We start from the raw sequence: 19,515 nt of genomic DNA on the forward strand, positions 1-19,515 counted from the left end.
GGTGGGTGGGAGACGCAAGAGGGAGGAGATATGGGCATATATGTGTATGTATAGCTGATTCAATTTGTTATAAAGCAGAAACCTACCATTGTAAAGTAATTATACTCCAATAAAGATGTTAAAAAATAAATAAATAAAAGGACATAAAATTCCAAAAAAAGACAAAAAAGCATATTGCAAGTGACTGAGAGGTGACAGACAATATACACCAATTCCAGCTAGCTAACGTGAGAGGAATTTATTGACAGGACACTCGGGTCCTGAGTTAAAGCAACCAGTCTTTGGATGGGCTGGAGTCAGGCAATGTCAGGACCTCAGAAGCAGAAAATTACGTAATTTTTTACTAGAATACTGACATCCATAAATCTCATCTCATTATACGTAAATAAAATGTATTGGAACCCCAATTTGCTGAGTTTAATTCTCTTAGATTACAGTGTAAGTCACTCTTGGAAATGAAATCTAAAATTGAGAACTTTTGTGTCTGGGGAGGGAGAGGGAAGAATACATTTTTCTTGTGCCCTCCTGGGGCAGAGTGAGGGCTGCTAGAGTAATCAAGCAATAAGTACTTTCAAGGTTAATATAAGGGAGAAAAATAGATTTCTTCTCTACTCTTTGGAATTCTCTTCTGAGAACATGGTAGTAAAGAGATTAAAAAGAGAAAAATAAAATAGAAATATATTAACATATATACATGTATAACAACCAGGAAAAGTGGGTAACTTTGGAACCAAGGATTAAATACCACATTAATAAGGAACCAAGGATTAAATACCACATTAATAAGGAAAGGGGAGAGGATATAGGTCTCTCAGGGGAGAGTGATTTTTAAAATAATAGATGAGAGGTAGCATAGTTCGTGACAACTTTGAGTGTACTATTGTCTTCTAGTCTCTTCTGTGATGAAGAGTCGATCTCCCTTAGTTAATGAAACTCCCTGGGGTGGGAGTAAGAATGTGTTGATAACAATTGTATCCTTTTTGGAGGATCTGTCTTTAGGCAGCTGAGGGGATGTCAGTGAAAGCCTCTCACTGTATTTGCTGTTTTTAGTGTGTCTACAGTTCAAAATAGTCAATATATCAAAAAGTGGCATATCTGGGGGTGACCTGTTCTGTTATCCTAACTAAGTAGTGTATTTTGAGCTTAAATTCTGTGCTAAGGCTCAGGATACTTTACCTTTATTTGGGGGCTAATATTATTCCCAAAATGAACTGTTCTTTCCAAAGTATGAATTTGGAACCATTCATTTAGAAGTAAGAGAAAATATTCTGTCTTGAGTTAGCTGGTTCTTTGAGGGAAATGAATAGATCCTCCTCATGCATTTAGGAGACGTTACCTGACTCACAAAGGTGTGGGGAGAATCTAATGGTTATGAGAATCCAATGATGACCCTTCATTTTAATGGTAAACCTCTTGTCCCCTTTCTGTCTGTAAGAAAGAGTGTTCACTGCAATCTCCTAAATACCACGGCAATAAATTCCCATACTGATTCATAAATACCCACAAGTGGCAAAATTATCTCACACTCCTGGGGAAAGAAAACAGAACAAAACAATGGTTTCTCCTCACATTAAATTTTAAAATGTAGTTTCCCCACTCCACCTTCACCTGCCATGTGCAAAATTAAGAATACAAAGCAAATCTGATTTAGGCAGAAACTTTGGATTCCCCAACCCACATATCAAGTAGCCAAAATTCAATAATTTGCCCTCCAAACGAAAAAAGGCCTTCTTTGCCTTTACTTGATCTCATGAATAATCCTGCTCCTCTAGGTATCCACTTACTTTAAATTGAGGATACTGGATTTGTGGTAATTTTTTTTTTAAACATCTGTATTGGAGTATAATTGCTTTACAATGGTATGTTAATTTCTGTGTGGTAATTTCTTACAATCTTTGCCTTGTTTGAAAAATGCACACAGCAAAAACCTACCTGGGTTTGGTTTATCTTTGTGCCTTGCACATTTTCATTTTGCCACACCCTTCCTTAGAGGCAAGAAGAGAAAATGCAGGGCTGGAGGGCCAGGCTTCAGCTTGAGAAAGTTCCCTGAACTTTGTGCTCACTGTCCTTGTCTTTTCTCATCAAGCAGGATGTGGCACTTCAGGTTTTGCAGCCACCATCCCTTCCCTTGCAACGCAGATCAAGGCTTCTAGTTGATGGTCTGGTTGATTACCTAAACCAGTTTAAATGGTTTCCTGTGCATTTCTCAAAATGTGTTTAGCAAAGGAAATGAAATCAACCAGTTGAATAATCAACAATTTGCACTCACCTTTATCCCCCACCCTCATTCCCACCCCAACTTCAAGTAAGACATTTTATTATTATTCTAAAAATTTATTATTTTATTTTACTTCTGGCTGTGTTGGGTCTTCGTTGCTGCGTGCGGGCTTTCTCTAGTTAAGGTGCTCGGGCTTCTCATTGCAGTGGCTTCTCGTTGCAGAGCACGGGTTCTAGGTGAATGGGCTTCAGTAGTTGTGGCACATGTGCTCAGTAGTTGGGGCTCGCAGGTTCTAGAGCGCAGGTTCAGTAGTTGTGGCGCACAGGCTTCGTCACTCCACGGCATGTGGGATCTTCCAGGACCACGACTTGAACCTGTGTCCCCTGCATTGGCAGGCAGATTCTTAACCACTGTGCCACCAGGGAAGCCCAAGAAAGATGTTTTCATATGTCAATTCTTGGGTGAAAAGTTTACCTTCCTGGATATTTACATTGTAAATTTGAGATTTTGCATAAACTTTCATTTAAAAATTCAGTTGTTTTTGTTAGAGAACCTCGGAATCCATTAAGGATTAATAGTGTTAAGACTATTAGAAAAAAAAAGGTAATTTACTTCCTTCTTTTCCTGCACATTAAAATGACTAAACACAAAGGCTTTCCTTTTCCTATCATTGAAAGCATTTCAAATTGAGGATTATCAGACAATAAAAACCTGGAAATGAGCCAATTAATTCATGTTGAATTAAACTTAGCACAATGCTACTGGTACCCGTTTAAAAATCCAAATATTTTAATTTATTTGAATTAACAGTACTTAATTATCCTAAAATCATATTCATTAATGGTATATGTATTTTTCACTGTATAAGAAAATTTAAATGTTGAATTCTAATAGAAAGTGAGCCGTTACACAATGAGGAATCACAAATACTAACTTCCTTTTTAAGACTCTGTTAAAAATGCAGTTTCCACCCATTTTTTTATCTAGTAAGACTGCTTGAATTCTATTTGTATCAAAGCCAGTAACTGGTAAAATAACCAAGTTCAATTTGATACCAGAAATACTTTGCTATATATATTCCCATTTCGTTTTTTTCGTTATAGAAAGTGTTGCCTTATCAAAACCAAGATTGTAAATATATTTTTAAGAAGTCTTTAATACACCTCACATGAATTCAGCCTATGAAAATGATGTACCAACTAGCTAGTCTAGACAAGGGATTTCACATACCCAGGTGAAACCCTTTTCTATGATATAACGTAATTTACCTAGATCACCAGATGTCTGTCATTTATTTTTCCCCAGTGAGGCCAAGAGGCAGGCCCCTTTGCATAGATTTAATCTGGGAATAAGCCTTCCAGACACCAGCCACACGAGGTAGGTTTTAAAACTTTATTTGCATGTTAAAAAATTGTGCATTCCAATAATTAAAATCATTTGAACAACAACAAAAAAAAATGGCACTCTGATTTAACTGCATTTTACAGCCCGCAAGACACCTTGGACCACCTTGCTCTTTACTCTAAATTTCACTGTCGTCCCACCCAGCCTCCTCCTTCACCAACATGCAAGTTCTTTTCCTCCCAGCCAGACAGGCGGATGGGAGAGGCAGGCGCGGCCTTTGTTGTCAGTAGTTCTCCTCCATTCTTTGATGTGAAAAGGGGCAGCACAGTCATTAAATCTTAATCCAACCTCTTTGCATCTTACAAAGTTAAACAGCTAAAAGAATTAAAATAAGAAGGCAATGCTCGTGGAATGTACAGTGCATATGGGAGGCTCACGCCTTATTACGACTCGCCTGCTTGCTTCTCCTGTTCAATCGCTGCGACCGGAAAAGAAAAAGACAAAAACAAAAGATGGAGGGGGCTGGAGGTGCGAATTCAGTATAGCCGAGCATAGGATTTCAGTACTTTCGTTTAAACACATCTCTCCTCATCAAATTTCTACAAGCACAAATAGGCATTCCACTATGAAATATTTATGTGATATACAACATTTGAACAGAGAAAAGGATAAAGGTATTTGCATATTAATATGGTATATTAAACACTCAATTATTAGATTATTAAAGCCCCGTGTTTGTTGACTGCAAGGCAATTTTCAATTAACCTTTCCATGCCGCGTGAATCAAAAAACTGTCAGCTCCTCCCCCGCACTCCCTGCACCCACCCCAATTCTCCCAGCCCCTCCCATCCTCTCCTACCCACCCCGCCACTCCCGCTCGGCCTTTTCTAAAGAACGGGGGTGGGAGGGAGGCTTACTTTCTTGTGAAGGCAGTGGATTTTTCTCTTTCGTTTCTGTTTTCTTCAGTTTCGACTTATCGAATTTCTCAATCTCAGCCATATCGGGTTTGTCAGACATGGCTGCAGAGGAAGCTGCAGGTACAAAGCCAAGAGGGAGGTTGAGGGCAGGCCTCCCGACTCAGAAACAAGCCTCTGCCCTCCTGTCTCCTGCCGGAAAACCCACTTTGACTCCTTCCGCTTTCATTCAGGGCTAAAGATCATACTCTTTCTACAGGAAAAAATGAGAGCCTCCCTCCCCGCCTTTAGTATTTCAAAACGCGGGGGGTCAAATTGGGAAGATCGCCCACACTAGGAGGCCAAATCTTTCGGAACAGTGAAGTTAACCACTGTGGGTTAGTTACTTGCAGCGTTTCAACATTACAGAAAAGTGAAACCATTTCAAGTTTAAGGGGAAGAAAATCGACGTAGATTTCTTAAAATGAAGCCAAGGCTGCACAAAATGTTTCCGTTTTCTATACGTGGCCTCTTCCCCAAAGATGCGAGCCGTCCTGCTTTCTTCTCTGCTCACAAAGGCGGCAGCTGCTGCCGGGCGCCACCGACCACCGCCCTACCCGCTTCCTTCCTTTCGCTCAACAATGTAGCCAGCCGCACACAAAGCTGCCCCCCACACCCTCTAGATCAACGCTGATCTGCATTTAGGAGCCACTCCGCAGCTCTGCACACATCCCCCTGCAAGAAGGGCGTTTTAAACATTTCATATTATAGCCCAGCCGCCTTAAACCTTAACAGATACAGCCCATAAAGCCATAGGAGGAGAGAGAAAAAATGTCATTGTGGAGCTCCGGGCTTGGGTGGGTGTGAGCGGGAACAAAGGATCTTGCTGCTCCTGATTCATCATCGCCTACGAGGCATGCAGAATGCTTTTGGGGGAGGAAAGAAAAAAATGTTCCCATCGGAGCTGCCACAGCAAAACTGCCAAGTTTTTAAATATTAAAAAAAAAAAAAAAATCACCGAGTTCCCGACCCCGTTACCCAGCATCTGGAAGGGTCTAGCACCCCCAAGCTCCCCAGGGGCAGCCTTTCCCGGGAAGACGACTCGTGCTCGGCTTCAGCAATGAGGGCGCGGGGCGGGAAGGGGAGCAAAGTGGCAGGGGCCCCAGGGCTCACCGGAGCGAGCTACAAGCGAACAAGGTCCGGCCTCCGCAGTAGTCGCCGCCGAGTGCCGGGCGGGGCCCGGCTGGCGCCGCTATATGCGCGCTCCTATGTAAATGAGGTGACGTCACCGCCGGCGTGCTTAACTTCTTCGCGCAGCGTCTCCGGAACGGCGTCCTGGGCCTGGCTGGCGTTGGGGACCCACACCCCGCGTCCACCCACGCACCTAACCGCAGCGAGGGCGGAAAAATAAAACGCGCAAAACCCACCCTGCAACACTTCCTTCATAATGTATGTCCCCAGCCCTGTATGTCTGTTCTGTCATCATGGGTTTTTGCAGCAGCCGCGCAAACCTGTTCTTGGGGACCGGAGCGTGATAACTAAAGGCCTGGGTGGTACCTAGGGGGACTGGCATTCCTTTACTGCGAAGCTGCCTTTGTCCGTTGCAGACATCCCCAAGCCAGGGTGCGGTGTCCCTCGCCTCAGGCCCTCGCCCACTGCAGCGGTGCGATTCCCGTGATTTCAGCTTTCAGGCCAGTGGAAGCCCTACGCCCCACCCCGGCCCTCTTTGTCTCTTCGCTGGCATCCTCCTAGACTTGCGTGGGAAGTAAACCACCATAAATGATTAAGAAAAAAAACCTTTATTACCGTAGCATGCAAATTTTTTTATCGCTACAATTTTGGTGAGCACCGAAACCAAATAACTAATAGCTGCTGATTCGTTGTTAATTTATCTGGAGTTTATAGAGTACAACACCTCTCCCTTAGAAAAAGTCAGTCAGGTTCAAGCTATGCTACTTACTTCCTGCCTGATGAGGAGGAAGTTTTTTCACTTTCCTGTTCATTACTTTCCTAAATTGTGAATTGCTAAGGAGGCTGGTTTTGAAGGCCAGAGACTGCAATTCCATTATGCCTAAAACTCTGAAGGTTGAATTTAAAAATCAAACTCTATATTTTGAATGGAGTTTTTGGAGCACAATACCATTTTATTTTTCCCCTTGGGGTATAGTTGCTTTACAATGTTATCTTAGTTTCTGCTGTACAACGATGTGAATCAGCTGTATGTGTACATATATCCAGAGGTTTCTTAAAAAACTAAAAATAGAGCTACCATGTGACCCAGCAATCCCACTACTGGGCATATACCCTGAGAAAACCGTAATTCAAAAAGACACATGCACCCCAATGTTCACTGCAGCAGTATTTACAATAGCCAGGTCATGGAAGCAACTTAAATGTCCATCAACAGAGGAATGGATAAAGAAGATATGGTACATTATATATAATGGAACCTTACTCAGCCATAAAAAGGAACAAAATTGGGTCATTTGTAGAGACTAGATGGACCTAGAGTCTGTCATACAGAGTGAAGTAAGACAGAAAGAGCAGGATTCCATTTTGAAGTGCACTTCTAAGTTACATCCGGAAATTTGGGAGCTCTAGGTAGAGAGGAGCAGTTTTCAAAATGGCACCTGACTCTGTGAATACTAGGGACTCCTCTTCTTACAGCTGAAATTACTTGCAAATACCATGCATACCATGCCGGGGTGGGCCACGCTGCACATGGCCTGTGAAAGGAAAATGAACCAGGTTGTTGTTTTAAGGTAAAGTAGTATGCACAATACTCCTCCCTCCCTGCATCCTCAGAAAATATTTCCAGAAACTCGTTGCTAACCATGTTTATGGCAGAGGCTTTTGTCTCACTTGGGATTAGAGTCTGTTGTTATATAGCACTTAAAAGCCACTGCAGGAGCACCTCAAACCTCCCCATTTTTTCCTCCACTGGCCTTCCTTCTTCAGTGGAGAGGGAGAGGGGGGTAGGGGCAGGTTACTGTCTGGTTCCCCAGTTCACAAGTGGGGATACTGGACTTTTTGTGCAGGCAAAAAGACTTTTTGTGCAGGATGTCACCTCTCTAGTTACATGTCTCCCTGACCCCATCCTAGGAGATTGGTGTGAGGGTCCACTTCATTTGAGAAACAGAAGATGTGGCAGGGTGGATTTTTGGTGGGTTTCAACTGACAGCTGCATTTTACTGACCCCATCTCTGTAGTTTCTCTATTTTTCTTTCTGTCAATCAGAGCCTGTCAAATATCACTTCTTTCCTCCAATGTTTCCTGTTTAGAAAAGAATACCACTACCAACTCATTGCTGCTTCTTCCTCTCCATTTAAAGGAAAACATACAGCATGAGTTGTTAGTTTGTTTCATTCACGGTCTTTCTCAGGACTAGAGCCTAAGAGATAACTGCATAGGAGCTCTGAGAAGCTGCTCTGGAGGTTGGGGAGAGCCAGTGTATGTGTGATTTTTGTCTAGGAATATGTACAGTCATGCATCTTGGTAAAAGACTACTGGCAAACACAAAGAACAGATAACTCAAGGTAATGATTTTGGTGCTTTCCTATGTATTTAAGAACCTGCATTTATTAAAATTCTGCGTGAGGTATACATCTTTACTATCTAAGAGGCCTTCTGTGGAAAGCACAGAGTATCCAGTTATCAACTTAATTTCCTCCCAGAGTGCACTGTTAGTCATTGATAGCATCAGGTTTTGGCTTAATCCTTGTAGACTTGTGGGGGAGGGGGGGTAAGCAAAAAAAAAAAAAAAAAGCAAAACCGCTTTGTTCTTTGTTTAGTTACCCAAGGTCTTTTTCTTAGAAAGGGTTATGCTTTGCAGAACAGTGTATCTAAAGGGGACTAATGAATAGAAATTTGCAAATGCTTAGAGAATTTTTTTAGTTTTGTAAAAAGCAGCCTTCTGCTGTGTTTAGATATGGATAGAAAGGAAGGGAAAGAGAGGAAGGCAACTGGTGAAAAGAAGAGTCTACATTGTTGGACTTGACTTGCCAACTTGTCGGGAATCTAGAGAGAGTGGAAGGGGTAGCAGGAGGCAAATGGAAGCAAATGCAAACTCAGGCAATATACTTTTTTTTTTTTTTCCAGGCAATATTCTTAAGACATGTGTGACTCTGGCCTGTTAATATTTCTGTGCTGGAATTTTCTCATCTGTGAAATGGGATAATTTTAGTATGTACCACACAGTGTTGTTGGGAGGCTGAAATGCTTGGAAATCACATAATAGTAAGCATTTTAAAAAATTATTATTATCATTATTATTGTCATTATTATTATTGTAACTGAATGCAAGTTCATGCGTCCAACGCACAGTGAGGCCAAACAATAATGAAACACTGGACTTTGGAGCAGAGAAAGATATATTGCAGGGCCATACAAGGAGTCAGGTTGCTCATGCCCCCAAAACCTTGATTTCTCCTAAAGACTTCAGCAAAACAGTTTTAAAGGCAAGATGAGGGAGGGGCATGTTTGGTTGTTGCAAACCTCCTGGTGTTGGAATTCGTTGTTCTTACAGCTGTCCATGTAGGTCAGGTCATGATATTCCTGTAAAATTCCAACAAGATAATTGTTGTTCTCTGTTCTGCAACTTTTGATCTCACATCCTTTGAATGGACCCTTAGCTGTGAGAGCTTTGGGAATAACCTATCCTGTATATTTCAGTCTGTAGACAACATTCTTTTACAAAGCACAGGCAACAAAGCACAAAGTTTAAACTAAAAGTGAAAGATCTAATATGGACTAAGAGTTGTTCTTTCAGGGTTTGGTATTAACTAAACTTTTATATGTTTTTTACATTAGCTATTTCTCAGAAGTACTAGTAAAATGAGATATTTTGGTAGCTTTCCAGCAAATTGAAAATAGCACCTCCCAGTGGCTGATGCCTTGTAAGAGTCAGGTGAAGTAATAGGAGTTTTAAGACTGTTTTCATGCCCACAGCCTTTCCATGAGGAGAGGTTTATAGATGGGGAAACTGAGGCTTAGAAATCCAGTGCTGTGATAACTCAGCGAGTAGCCACTCTGTATTATTGATGTTAAGGGTACAGAAAAGTTTTCACCCCTTTGCCCTGAGTGTGCTCCAGGAAGAGTGTGAGACAGGCTGCTTTGTTTCTGACAATGCCTGATACAAAGCAGTTGCTCAATAAACATTGAAGGCGTGGTATGGAAGTGACTGGCTTCGGTGAGGAATGTCCTTGGCCCCAGCTCGGCCAACTCTGAGTCTGTGACTCTAGCCACTGTGCTTTCATTTCCAGATAATTTAATCCTTTTAGTACTAATATTTCAGATGTCAGGGATGATGTCTTCATCATAGAAGCTACAGTTCTTAAGTGGGTTACCATATGCTGGACAAAAGAACTATAGATCAGGCAGCTCCAGGTTGCATTGTGCACTCTGGGCTCAGGGCTGTCTAGTGAAAAATGAGTAGACAGCCCACCTGGGCCAGGCCCTGCCTTCCTCTCTTTGCGGGGGGCACAGACCCCGTGAAAACCATGCCAAGAGGGCCTGCACTGGAAGGTGGCCACGTTGAAGCCCATGCCCAGTGGAACCAGGCAGCATTGTCAGGGTACACTGTGTTTTATGTTGCTTTCCAGGGTGGGCAGGGACAGATTTGTAGCTATTTCCAAAGCTGGGGAAACAGCACTTGAAATCTGAGTTCAGGAAAATTCATCCTGTTATTTTTAACCTATTACATTTTATGCGGAGTACTGACCAGAGAAGAGGAGGGGGAATGGGAACTAAGCAAGGCTCCCGACTCTTTGCTTTCTCAGGCCCAGGTCCCTTTGTCCATGTTTCAGGGCCTCTTGCCATCTGCCCCCACCTACCTCAGCCCACTTTCCCCTATGACCCCGCAAGCTCCACCTGTTCATCTAAATCTCCTTAAAGACCCAGCCCAAGTCTCCCCTTGATGACAGGGAGGTGATATTTAGTGGTCTAGCTGTACATCAGACCCTCTGTTAAAGCCCTTTGTGTACAACATCTGATTCAGTTCTCACCCTGTGCAGTGGCTACTAATACTCCCATTTGACTGCTGAAGAAACCGAGGCTCAGAGAATTGAAGCAACTTGCTCGACATCTGACTACCAAGTCGATGTGCTCACGGAGGCCCATTTCTACCAGGATTCCCAGCTTGGAGGGCTCCACATTGTACACTATGCAATGGAACAGAAGGCTCCCTCAGCTAGGGGGCTAAAAAGGAGGGGGCAGTACCAGGAGAGCAGAGGAGGGTCAAAGAACATTCTCGAGAATGTTGGACCCTGGGCTGCTAAATTTGTTACTGAATCCAAGCTCATTCTGCTCACCATACAAGAGGCCAAAACATCAGGAGATGAGTTGTTGGGGTAAGGAATAGCTACTTTATTTGGAAAGCCAGCAGATCAGAAAGATGGTGGACTACTGTCCCAAAGACCCATCTTCCCTGAGTTAGAATTCAGCCTTCTTATACTTAAAGGGGAGGGGATGTGGCTGGTTGTTCCAAACTTCTTGGTGTTGGAGTCCTTTGTTCTTGCATCTGTTCACATAGGTTAGGTCACAGTGTTCTTGTAAACCTCCAACAAGACAAATATTCTCTGTTCTGCAATTTTTTATCTCCATATGGGTGAAAAACATTACACCCTTAAAGGTCAGAGCCTTGAGAATGGGTTATCCTGTATATTTCAGGCTATAGGCAACATTCTTAACTTGTAGCAAAAGCAATAGAATACCAAGGTTAAAGAAACAGGGACTTCCCTGGTAGAGCAGTGGTTAAGAATCTTCCTGCCAATGCAGGGAACATGGGTTCAAGCCCTGGTCTGGGAAGATTCCCACACGCTGTGGAGCAGCTAAGCCTGTGAGCCACAACTACTGAAGCCCGTGCACCTAGAGCCTGTGCTCTGCCAGAAGAGAAGCCACCGCAGTGAGAAGCCCACACACTACAACGAAGAGTAGACCCCACTCTCTGCAACTAGAGACAGCCCACACGCAGCAACAAAGACCTAACACAGAGAAAAGTAAATAAATAAATAAAAGAAACAGATCCAATATGGAGTAATATTTGTTCTTCTCTATTACAACTTTCTTGTTGATTTTACTGATTTGATGGAATCTTGGAGCCAAAAGGAGCTTTACAGGGGATCTCATTCAACCCGGTTCCCTTCTGCAGCTTGAATTTGCCTCTACAACATCCCCTCCAACTGGTTACTCTGCCTACATGCACAGAAACAGCAACTTAAAAGCCAGAGGGCTTCCCTGGTGGCGCAGTGGTTGAGAGTCCACCTGCCGATGCAGGGGACACGGGTTCGTGCCCCGGTCTGGGAAGATCCCACATGCCGCGGAGCAGCTAGGCCTGTGACCCGTGGCCGCTGAGCCTGCGTGTCCGGAGCCTGTGCTCCGCAACGGAAGAGATGGCAACAGTGAGAGGCCCGTGTACTGCAAAAAAAAAAAAAAAAGAAGAAGAAGCCAGAGAATCTTCAAGTACATGAGGAAGTGAGGACTAGCTTTGTTTCAATGGGGTTTCCATAGAATAAGAGAAACTGACAGGTAATAAAGTGGAGAGGCAGGCAGGGCCAAGTGGTATAATAACAATAATAGAAAGAACAATAATCATGACCATAATCATGGCAGTAATATTAGGAAACATTCTTGAATGCTTATTGTATACCAAGGAGCCTCCCATGAAATACCTCATTTAATCTTCAACCCTATGATAGAGACACTGTTATTTTTCTCCATCTCAGATGTGGGAATCCTTGAGATATTAATACATTTCCAAAATCATATGTCACTGCCCACACAGTGAAAGCCAGAGGCAGAATTTGAACTCTGACTAGCTGGCTAAGAAGCCATCTCATTTAAGAATTACATACTTTTCTAATCCTAAACTAAGGACTTTAGCCTTTTTCTATAGGCCAATGCATAAAGTTACAATCTGTCTCATTAAACCACCAAGGTCTTCCATCTTTAAAACATTTATAGATAACTATTAAAATACTAGATCATATAAATTAAAAATTTGCCTGCCCCAATTTTCAAGTTATATTATAGAAACCCTATCTGCTCTCTTTGCATCCTCCTAAAAATGTACTTGCAATAGACAGTTCTATATCCAGAGTATTACTAGTTTTACACAACTTTTTACTTCTTTAATATTTTTCCAGCAGTCATTCATATTACAATGGTTAAAAAATAGGAGGTCAAATAATATATTGAAGTAGGAAGCAATACATATTCCCAATGGATTTCTGTGTTAACAATTGTAACATGTTATTCCATTGTGAAGCAAAATCATCACTAGCAAGTAATAAATGTTCATATATTTAATGTGTTTTGTCTGTGAACATCAAAGATTTTCCATAGAATATGACTCTGCACCATCAGCAGAAAATACTAACTGTATGATAAGAAAAGTAAACCACAGGTAATAGACAACCAGCCAAATTAAAGAGGAATCTCAAAGCATGCCAAGATGAACCTCTTGGCTAACGCTGACAACTTCCTCTTTCTAAGGCTGGTTTCATAGTCCTGTGACCTGTGTAGTCACACAAAGCCCCATGTTTTCACTTCACATAAGGTTCCCAAGTTTGAAGTCTACCCTGGCCTTCTCATTCTCATTCCCTGAGCACTCCCAGTGCCTCAGGCTTTTCTTAGAACCTAGGTGCATGTGAGGCAGGAAACGCGGGGTTGACCCAAGGACAGCTTCCTCATGTATAGGAATTAGGCAGAACGCAAAACTACCTCCTTGTTTTGCACTTTATGATGTCATGACACATGGAGGAATGGCATCTAAAACAGAAACGTTGTAGCATCTGAGCAAGAAACTCAGACCATGGAAACCAGAGGTCCCCAACATTTTTGGCACCAAGGACTGGTTTCATGGAAGACAATTTTTCATGGATGGGGTGTGGGGATGGTTCAGGCAGTGATGTGAGCTCTGGCAAGTGGCTGTAAATACAGATGAAACTTCACTCACTGTCCCACTGCTCACTCCTGCTGTGCGGCCTGGTTCCTAACAGGCTGAAGAGCGGTAGTGGACTGGGGCCCGGGGATTGGGGACCCCCGATGGAAACCATGGAGCATGTGCAAGAAAAATGCACAGGTGGCTTATGTCCCTGTATGAACTTCCGCGTGTGGTGCTTGAGCAATAAGGGAAAATTTAAGGGAAAACAGTTCTTAGAGTACATGTTCGGTTGGGTTGATAAAACAAATGTGCAAGACTGGGGACTGATGCCAGCTGGTGCAATCCAGGCCATACCTCAACCCTACCCTCAATGAATGTTACACCCGGATCAAAAAGACCTCACCCATTCAAAGGGCTAAAAATAACATCAAAGGGGATCCAAAAACCCTGTGGGGTGACTCCCACTCCCAAGGACACTGGCACTCTTTTCTGTTTCCTTTTGCTTCTGCCCTGAATAAACTGCTTCTCTATTCTCTGCTCCTCAGCCTCAGCGTGTGTGTGTGTGTGTGTGTGTGTGTGTGTGTGTGTGTGTGTGTGTGTGTGTGTGTGTGTGTGTGTCCGTCCCTCTGTGTTCCTCACTGAAAATCTTTTTGGACCAGTTGAACAAGAGCCTGGACTTTTGATAAAGCTTTTCCAGGATCACACACATCAGTTCTCTTCCCTTCCTTTTTGCCAGGTTATTTTTTCTTATCTAAGGGATGCCTGCAGTGATCAGCTTACTTGCCCATCAGAACTACCTGGCACATACCAAGGTCAGTGAAGGAGCAAGTCTTTACCAGCATCTCTACCCATTTCTCTAGTTCTCTATGATGCCTGTCCTCACTAGAGCCTTCCCAGGGAAAGAATCCCATAGTTTCCATCAAAGCAAGAAGAAGTGGATGCTGTGCTTTCACACAAAGGCCAAACATGGGGCAAGTGGAAGCACCTGGAAAAGGATACATAAATTCTAGTTTTATACTATGCCAAGTAGAGAAAGTCACCAATGGAATTAAAAACAGCCTGGGAATCAATGAACTGAATAACTCTGCTTTTGATGTTTAATTTACCATTTACTTCTGCATCTTTTCTTTTGCATAAATTCCAGTCTACAACAGTAGCTTACCTTAAAAGTGTTTAGGCACCAACCCAAATGAACCAGCCATTTGGATGTCTATTGGAAAAAAAAAAAAGACCAGCTTATAGGGGTCATCTTACATTTTAGGGTTTACTAATTCCTTATGTAATTCATATTTATCTGGTGTTTTTTTTAACTTTCTCAAAGGATTGTCTAATCTTTTCTGTCATTTTTATCCTTAAAGCACCATTATGCAGATTTATCTGCATGTATTTCACAGAGGCTGAAACTCAGCATGGAAATGTTAAATGACCTGCCCAAGGGTATTTAGCTGGTTAGCAGAGTCAAGACCACAAAACAAAACTTCTTACTTTCAATTCTGGGTCCATAGTCTTTTAGACATGATTTTAGGTGCTAGACATAAGATAATCCATACTTCAAAAGGAAAAATGTATTGTAGGAAAAAAGAAAGCCAAATTCAGTCTTCCATAAAATTCAGTCTTTTAAGGGCAGTATTTTCTGAACTGTAAGATGATATCGATTCTTGAATATTTCTCAGTGATAACACAAAATGGCATCCCTGGTTTTGTTGTAACATTGGCAGTGGTAAATGATGACTGTTCATCTTGTCTGTTAGTTAGTTCTTGTTATCTAAAGATCCATTTAGATTTGAAAGTGTGTGGCTTCCAAGGACCTAAATTTACTCAGTCATGACAATGGCTTCCTCTTCTTAACTACTTACAGTCCTGAGTGCAGAGTGTGAATATACATTTGGACTTCAGTGCTTCTATTTTTCTATAGATAGATAGGTAGATAGATAGGAACATAGTTTTAGTTTGGGTCACATATATCAAACCAGTATTTTATTATATTAAACAAGTGCCAGATACATCTACAGAGTGTTTGTCAGAGCCAGGCACTGTTGTATGTGCATTTTAATCCCCCAAATATTACTGTTGTGAAGGTATAGTTAGTCTCCTGTTTTGTAGAGAAGAAAAATAGGACTCAGAGAAGTAACTTAGCCACTTAGCTAGTAAGATTGACCATTTAATATCAAAGCTATGAGTTTTATTTTTTAACATTTCATTTGCCCCCTACCCCTGTCTGCAACCCAACAGGGGCAGTAAGTAGAGATATTGCAGAAACTAACATCTGTAATGTTAGATACTGTGTATTGCTTTATTGAATCATCTCAATAACCCCATAACCTTGGTTTTAGGATGATCATTTTACAAATGGAAAAGCTGAGACTTAAGAAAAAGGGAGGGAGGTATGGCTCCTCCCTGCAAGAAACTTGCATTCTAATCTGATAACGATATGACTATTGTACCAATTCATATGCATTTTTCATTTTAGATTTCTGAAACAGAAAGTCCTCCTTCTCTAAAGTAAGTTCTTGTTGTTCAGAAGTTATTTAACACTAAGGGAGAAAACCCAAAACGTTGGGCTCGGACCTCTCTAGAGATGAGATTACCGCATTATACGAAAAACTTGAGCCGGGGGGGGGAAAAAAGAGGAAATGCCCTGAGTTTGCCTATTGTCTTTTGCTCTAGACCAAGATTTCTCAACCTTGGCATTAATGATATTTGGGGCCACGTAATTCTTTCCTGTGAAGGCCCAGCCTAAATACGTAGGATGTTTAGCTGCATCCCGGCCTCTACCCACTAGATGTCAGTAGCACCCTCCTCCAGTTTTGACCACCGAGAGTGTCTCCAGACATTGCCCAATGTCCCCCGGGGTCAGAATCGCTCCCTCCTTTGAGAACCACTGGTCCAGAAACTGCCTTGGAGCACTCTGTGTCTATCCCGCTGGGGCACTTGTACCAAAAAATCCAAGGTTAAGATCCTGCTTTGGGCAGCTATCTCAGGAAGAGAACCGTCTCCTCTGTAAGAGGAAACCAGAGGCAAGCTTGTTTTTTACGACAAGTGGAGTGCCAGTGACCCTGCCATGCACAGCGGGGGCTGACTGGGCAGCAGCTGCCTTGTCACTTTCGCCAGTCCTCAGACTCATTCTCCGTGGTGGGGTGAGGTGCAGAGGGTCGTTGGTAATGATTTATCTTGATTCGTATTTTGTCCAGCTTTCCTGTTGGTCTCGGTTCTGCCCATCCGTGCTGATTCTAAAGGGCAGAGAGCTGGACCATCCGAATTATACATGTGGGTTCCATCCATCATGCGTGGATAGCTCTTTCTTTGTTATAAGAAGTTTCCTGAGATTTATCAGGGACTTGCCACAAAGACCTGGCGCTTGACTCTGGTAGAAAAATCACCGTCAGTGATGTCATCAGCACCCGTGTGGGACAGAGTGTGCGTGTACACCTTAATATATACAGTGTCATAGCTATTCATGTGGTAGGACTCCAGGGGCCTTAGCAATGCTAACATTCTACCCAGGCTTTGCAGGATGGCTGCCTAATCCTCACAGCTGGCTCACGTAAGAGGTGAACCCAGCACACACGCTTACATGGGACCATATCATCCCCGCAGTGGGATTCCAGCTAGTGTCATCTCGAGGACAGACCCGATGTGCTTTCTCCTAGTGCACCCTCTCTGGGAGAGCGTGGACCTGGTCCCGGGGGGTGAGTGCCAGTCGCCCATCAACGACCGGTGGAGGGACAGTGTCTACGATCCTGGCTTAGAACCACTCACCGTCTCTTACGACCCGACCACCTGCCTCCGCGTCTGGAATAACGGGTACTCTTTCCTCGTGGAACTTGAAGACTCTGCAGATAACTCAGGTGAGAGCCAGACCTGTCTGTGGGCTCATCTGGAGTTAAAGGGACAGTTTCATGTCAGCACAGGCCACATCGCGAGGCCTCCATGGGAGAGGGGACCTCTTTTGTTAGTAGTGGCACGGGACCCACTGGACTCTTTTTTTCATTGTGTGATACACATAACATGAAATGTACTCTCTAAGCCTTTTTTTAAGTATATGGTTCAGTAGTATTAACTACATTCACACTGTTGTGCAACTGTCACCTCCATCCATCCTCAGAACTCTGTACCCATTAAATAATAACTCCTTATTTTTCCCCGCCCTCCAGCCCCTGGCAATGAACATTTTCCTTTTGTTTCTATGAATTTGACTTTTGGGTATGTTATCTACATTTTCAAGTGTAAAATATACAAATCAAGTATTTCTGATGAAAAGTTAGCATCCAAATTGATATGTGCTGTATGTATTAAATACACAACATATTTTCAAGACTTAGTAACTTTTCACATTGATTATATGTTGAAATGACAATATTTTGAATATATTTGGTAAAATAAAATGTTTTCAAAATTAAGTTCACCTGTGTGGTTTTTTTTTTTTTTAACTTTTTCAATGGAGATCCTAGAAGCTTTAAAATTACCTCTGTGGTTTGCATTACATTTCTATTTTTAGGCACTGGTATAAAAGGATAAAAGCAAATAATACTAATAAATATCAGTTAAAATGTGAGATTTGATAAGAATGTATTTTAAATGGAGTAAAAAGATAAAGGCAAACAACTAAGGGAAATTCAGGAAAGGAACTAAACATTTAAGAGTGTGATGTGACTATACATTTGCTGAGTGCTTCATTTATCTCCCATAGAAGTCTCTGTGGTGGACCCTCATCTCCGTTTTTAGATGGAGAAAGTAAAGGTCAGTGAGGTTAAGTGCTTTCCTGCCACGTCATTCAGCTAGCACCTGGAGAACTGGACTGAAGATCTGTGGACCATACTCTGCACAGCACCTCTGAGCTCCTGCAGGTTCCATAGGTACAGGCCTCCTGCAGGCTCCCTGCCTTGGTCCACTCTGGATGCTGAGTGTTTTAAGGATACCCAGGTTTTAGTCTAGTCAAGTATGGTAAGACACACAGACGTGGAAATGGCTATCATGAAGGAAGAATTTTATTATACTCACAAATACCTAAAAAGAGGAGACATGGCATGCCATGCACGGCCACATGGGGAAGCACCAGGGGTGGTCAGGAGGCAGAGAGAGCAGGGGAAGACATGGACAGAACCTTTGTTGTATTTCCATGGGAAGGAATGGGTGAGGCAACATAAGCAGGCTTAGGATTGGCCACTTTGGATAATTTCAGCAGGCTCTGGGCATAGAGGCTTCCCCCAGTTGTCTGGTACGTGGCCCTGGGGTGACTAGGGCAGAGGAATAGTAGCTCAGAGTATTAAGAATCCCAAAAAGGAAGTCGTTGGGGTCTGAGCTCTGGATTGGTTGGTTTGTACATGAAAGGCATGCTCCCTGTTGTTTGTTCTCTCTAGCAATTGACTAACCCTGGGAGAGGTGATCCCTCTAGCATCAGCAAGGCCTCAGATATCAAAGCATCAAATATAGAAACTGGAAAACATAGCTATTGCACTGAAGCTCCTCAGGACTCAGGGGCCTGAACTGAAAGCTGGGCCTTACTACGCGCTGGCTTGCCCTGACAGCTTCAGCCTCCAGAGCCTCTGTGCGCCAAGCACCAGTGAGACCCAGAGGGGGAAGCTGATGGAGTAAGGGACACGTTTTCCTGCAGACTGTGGGTTCCAGCCTATCAGCAAACAGCCTGCTTATTTGTTTTGTATCTACTTTCACTCAGTGATGTTTATAACATTCTAAATTGTCAATTTAAGTGCAGTTCCAGTACTGTGGATTGTTTTTAGGTAATCACCAGGTATCTGACTTTATCTTACTTTTTATAATATGTTTTGTTTATTTATATTCTAATTCATTTTTGGCTGAGTTGGGTCTTCGTTGCTGTGCACAGGCTTTCTCTAGTTGCGGCGAGCAGGGGCTACTCTTCGTTGCAGTGCATGGGCTTCTCACTGCAGTGGCTTTGCTTGTTGTGGAGCACCAGCTCTAGTTGCGCAGGCTTCAGTAGTTGTGGCACGTGGGCCCTAGAGCACGTGGACTTCAATAGTTGCGGCTCATGGGCTCAGTAGTTGCATGCGGGCTCTAGAGTGCAGGCTCAGTAGTTGTGGCGCACGGGCTTAGTTGCTTCATGGCATGTGGGATCTTCCCGGACCAGGGATCGAACCCATGTCCCCTGAATTGGCAGGCAGATTCTTAACCACTGCACCACCAGGGAAGTCCAGGTGTCT

General features: G+C 42.9%; 2 protein-coding genes across 2 annotated transcripts in view; one reads left to right on the forward strand and one right to left on the reverse strand.

The window, feature by feature from the left end:
• The window catches only part of LOC132419245 (carbonic anhydrase 5B, mitochondrial-like), a 203,089-nt gene extending 184,267 nt beyond the window's left edge, over window positions 1–18,822 (forward strand). Inside the window, exons 4-5 of the mRNA XM_060003236.1 lie at window positions 16,987–17,237; window positions 18,697–18,822. Of these exons, the coding sequence (XP_059859219.1) occupies window positions 16,987–17,237; window positions 18,697–18,822 (377 nt within the window). The remainder of the gene's footprint in view (window positions 1–16,986; window positions 17,238–18,696) is intronic.
• LOC132419225 (thymosin beta-4) lies at window positions 3,597–5,734 on the reverse strand. Its single transcript, XM_060003222.1, has 3 exons — window positions 5,629–5,734; window positions 4,480–4,593; window positions 3,597–4,040 (listed from the first exon to the last, which is right to left on the reverse strand). Exons 2-3 carry the CDS (start codon window positions 4,577–4,579, stop codon window positions 4,006–4,008), a joined length of 135 nt encoding a protein of 44 aa, XP_059859205.1. The 5' UTR covers window positions 4,580–4,593; window positions 5,629–5,734; the 3' UTR covers window positions 3,597–4,005.
• Window positions 18,823–19,515: the final 693 nt, after the last annotated feature.

This window comes from Delphinus delphis, chromosome Y (assembly GCF_949987515.2).
Source record: "Delphinus delphis chromosome Y, mDelDel1.2, whole genome shotgun sequence".
Lineage (NCBI taxonomy): Eukaryota > Metazoa > Chordata > Mammalia > Artiodactyla > Delphinidae > Delphinus > Delphinus delphis.

Coding starts and splice junctions, on each gene's coding strand:
- LOC132419225 (XM_060003222.1), bottom strand. CDS start 4,579: ATGTCTGACAAACCCGATATGGCTGAGATTGAGAAATTCGATAAGTCG. Junction 4,041..4,479: donor TCCACTGCCTTCACAAGAAA/GTAAGCCTCCCT, acceptor TTCCGGTCGCAG/CGATTGAACAGGAGAAGCAA.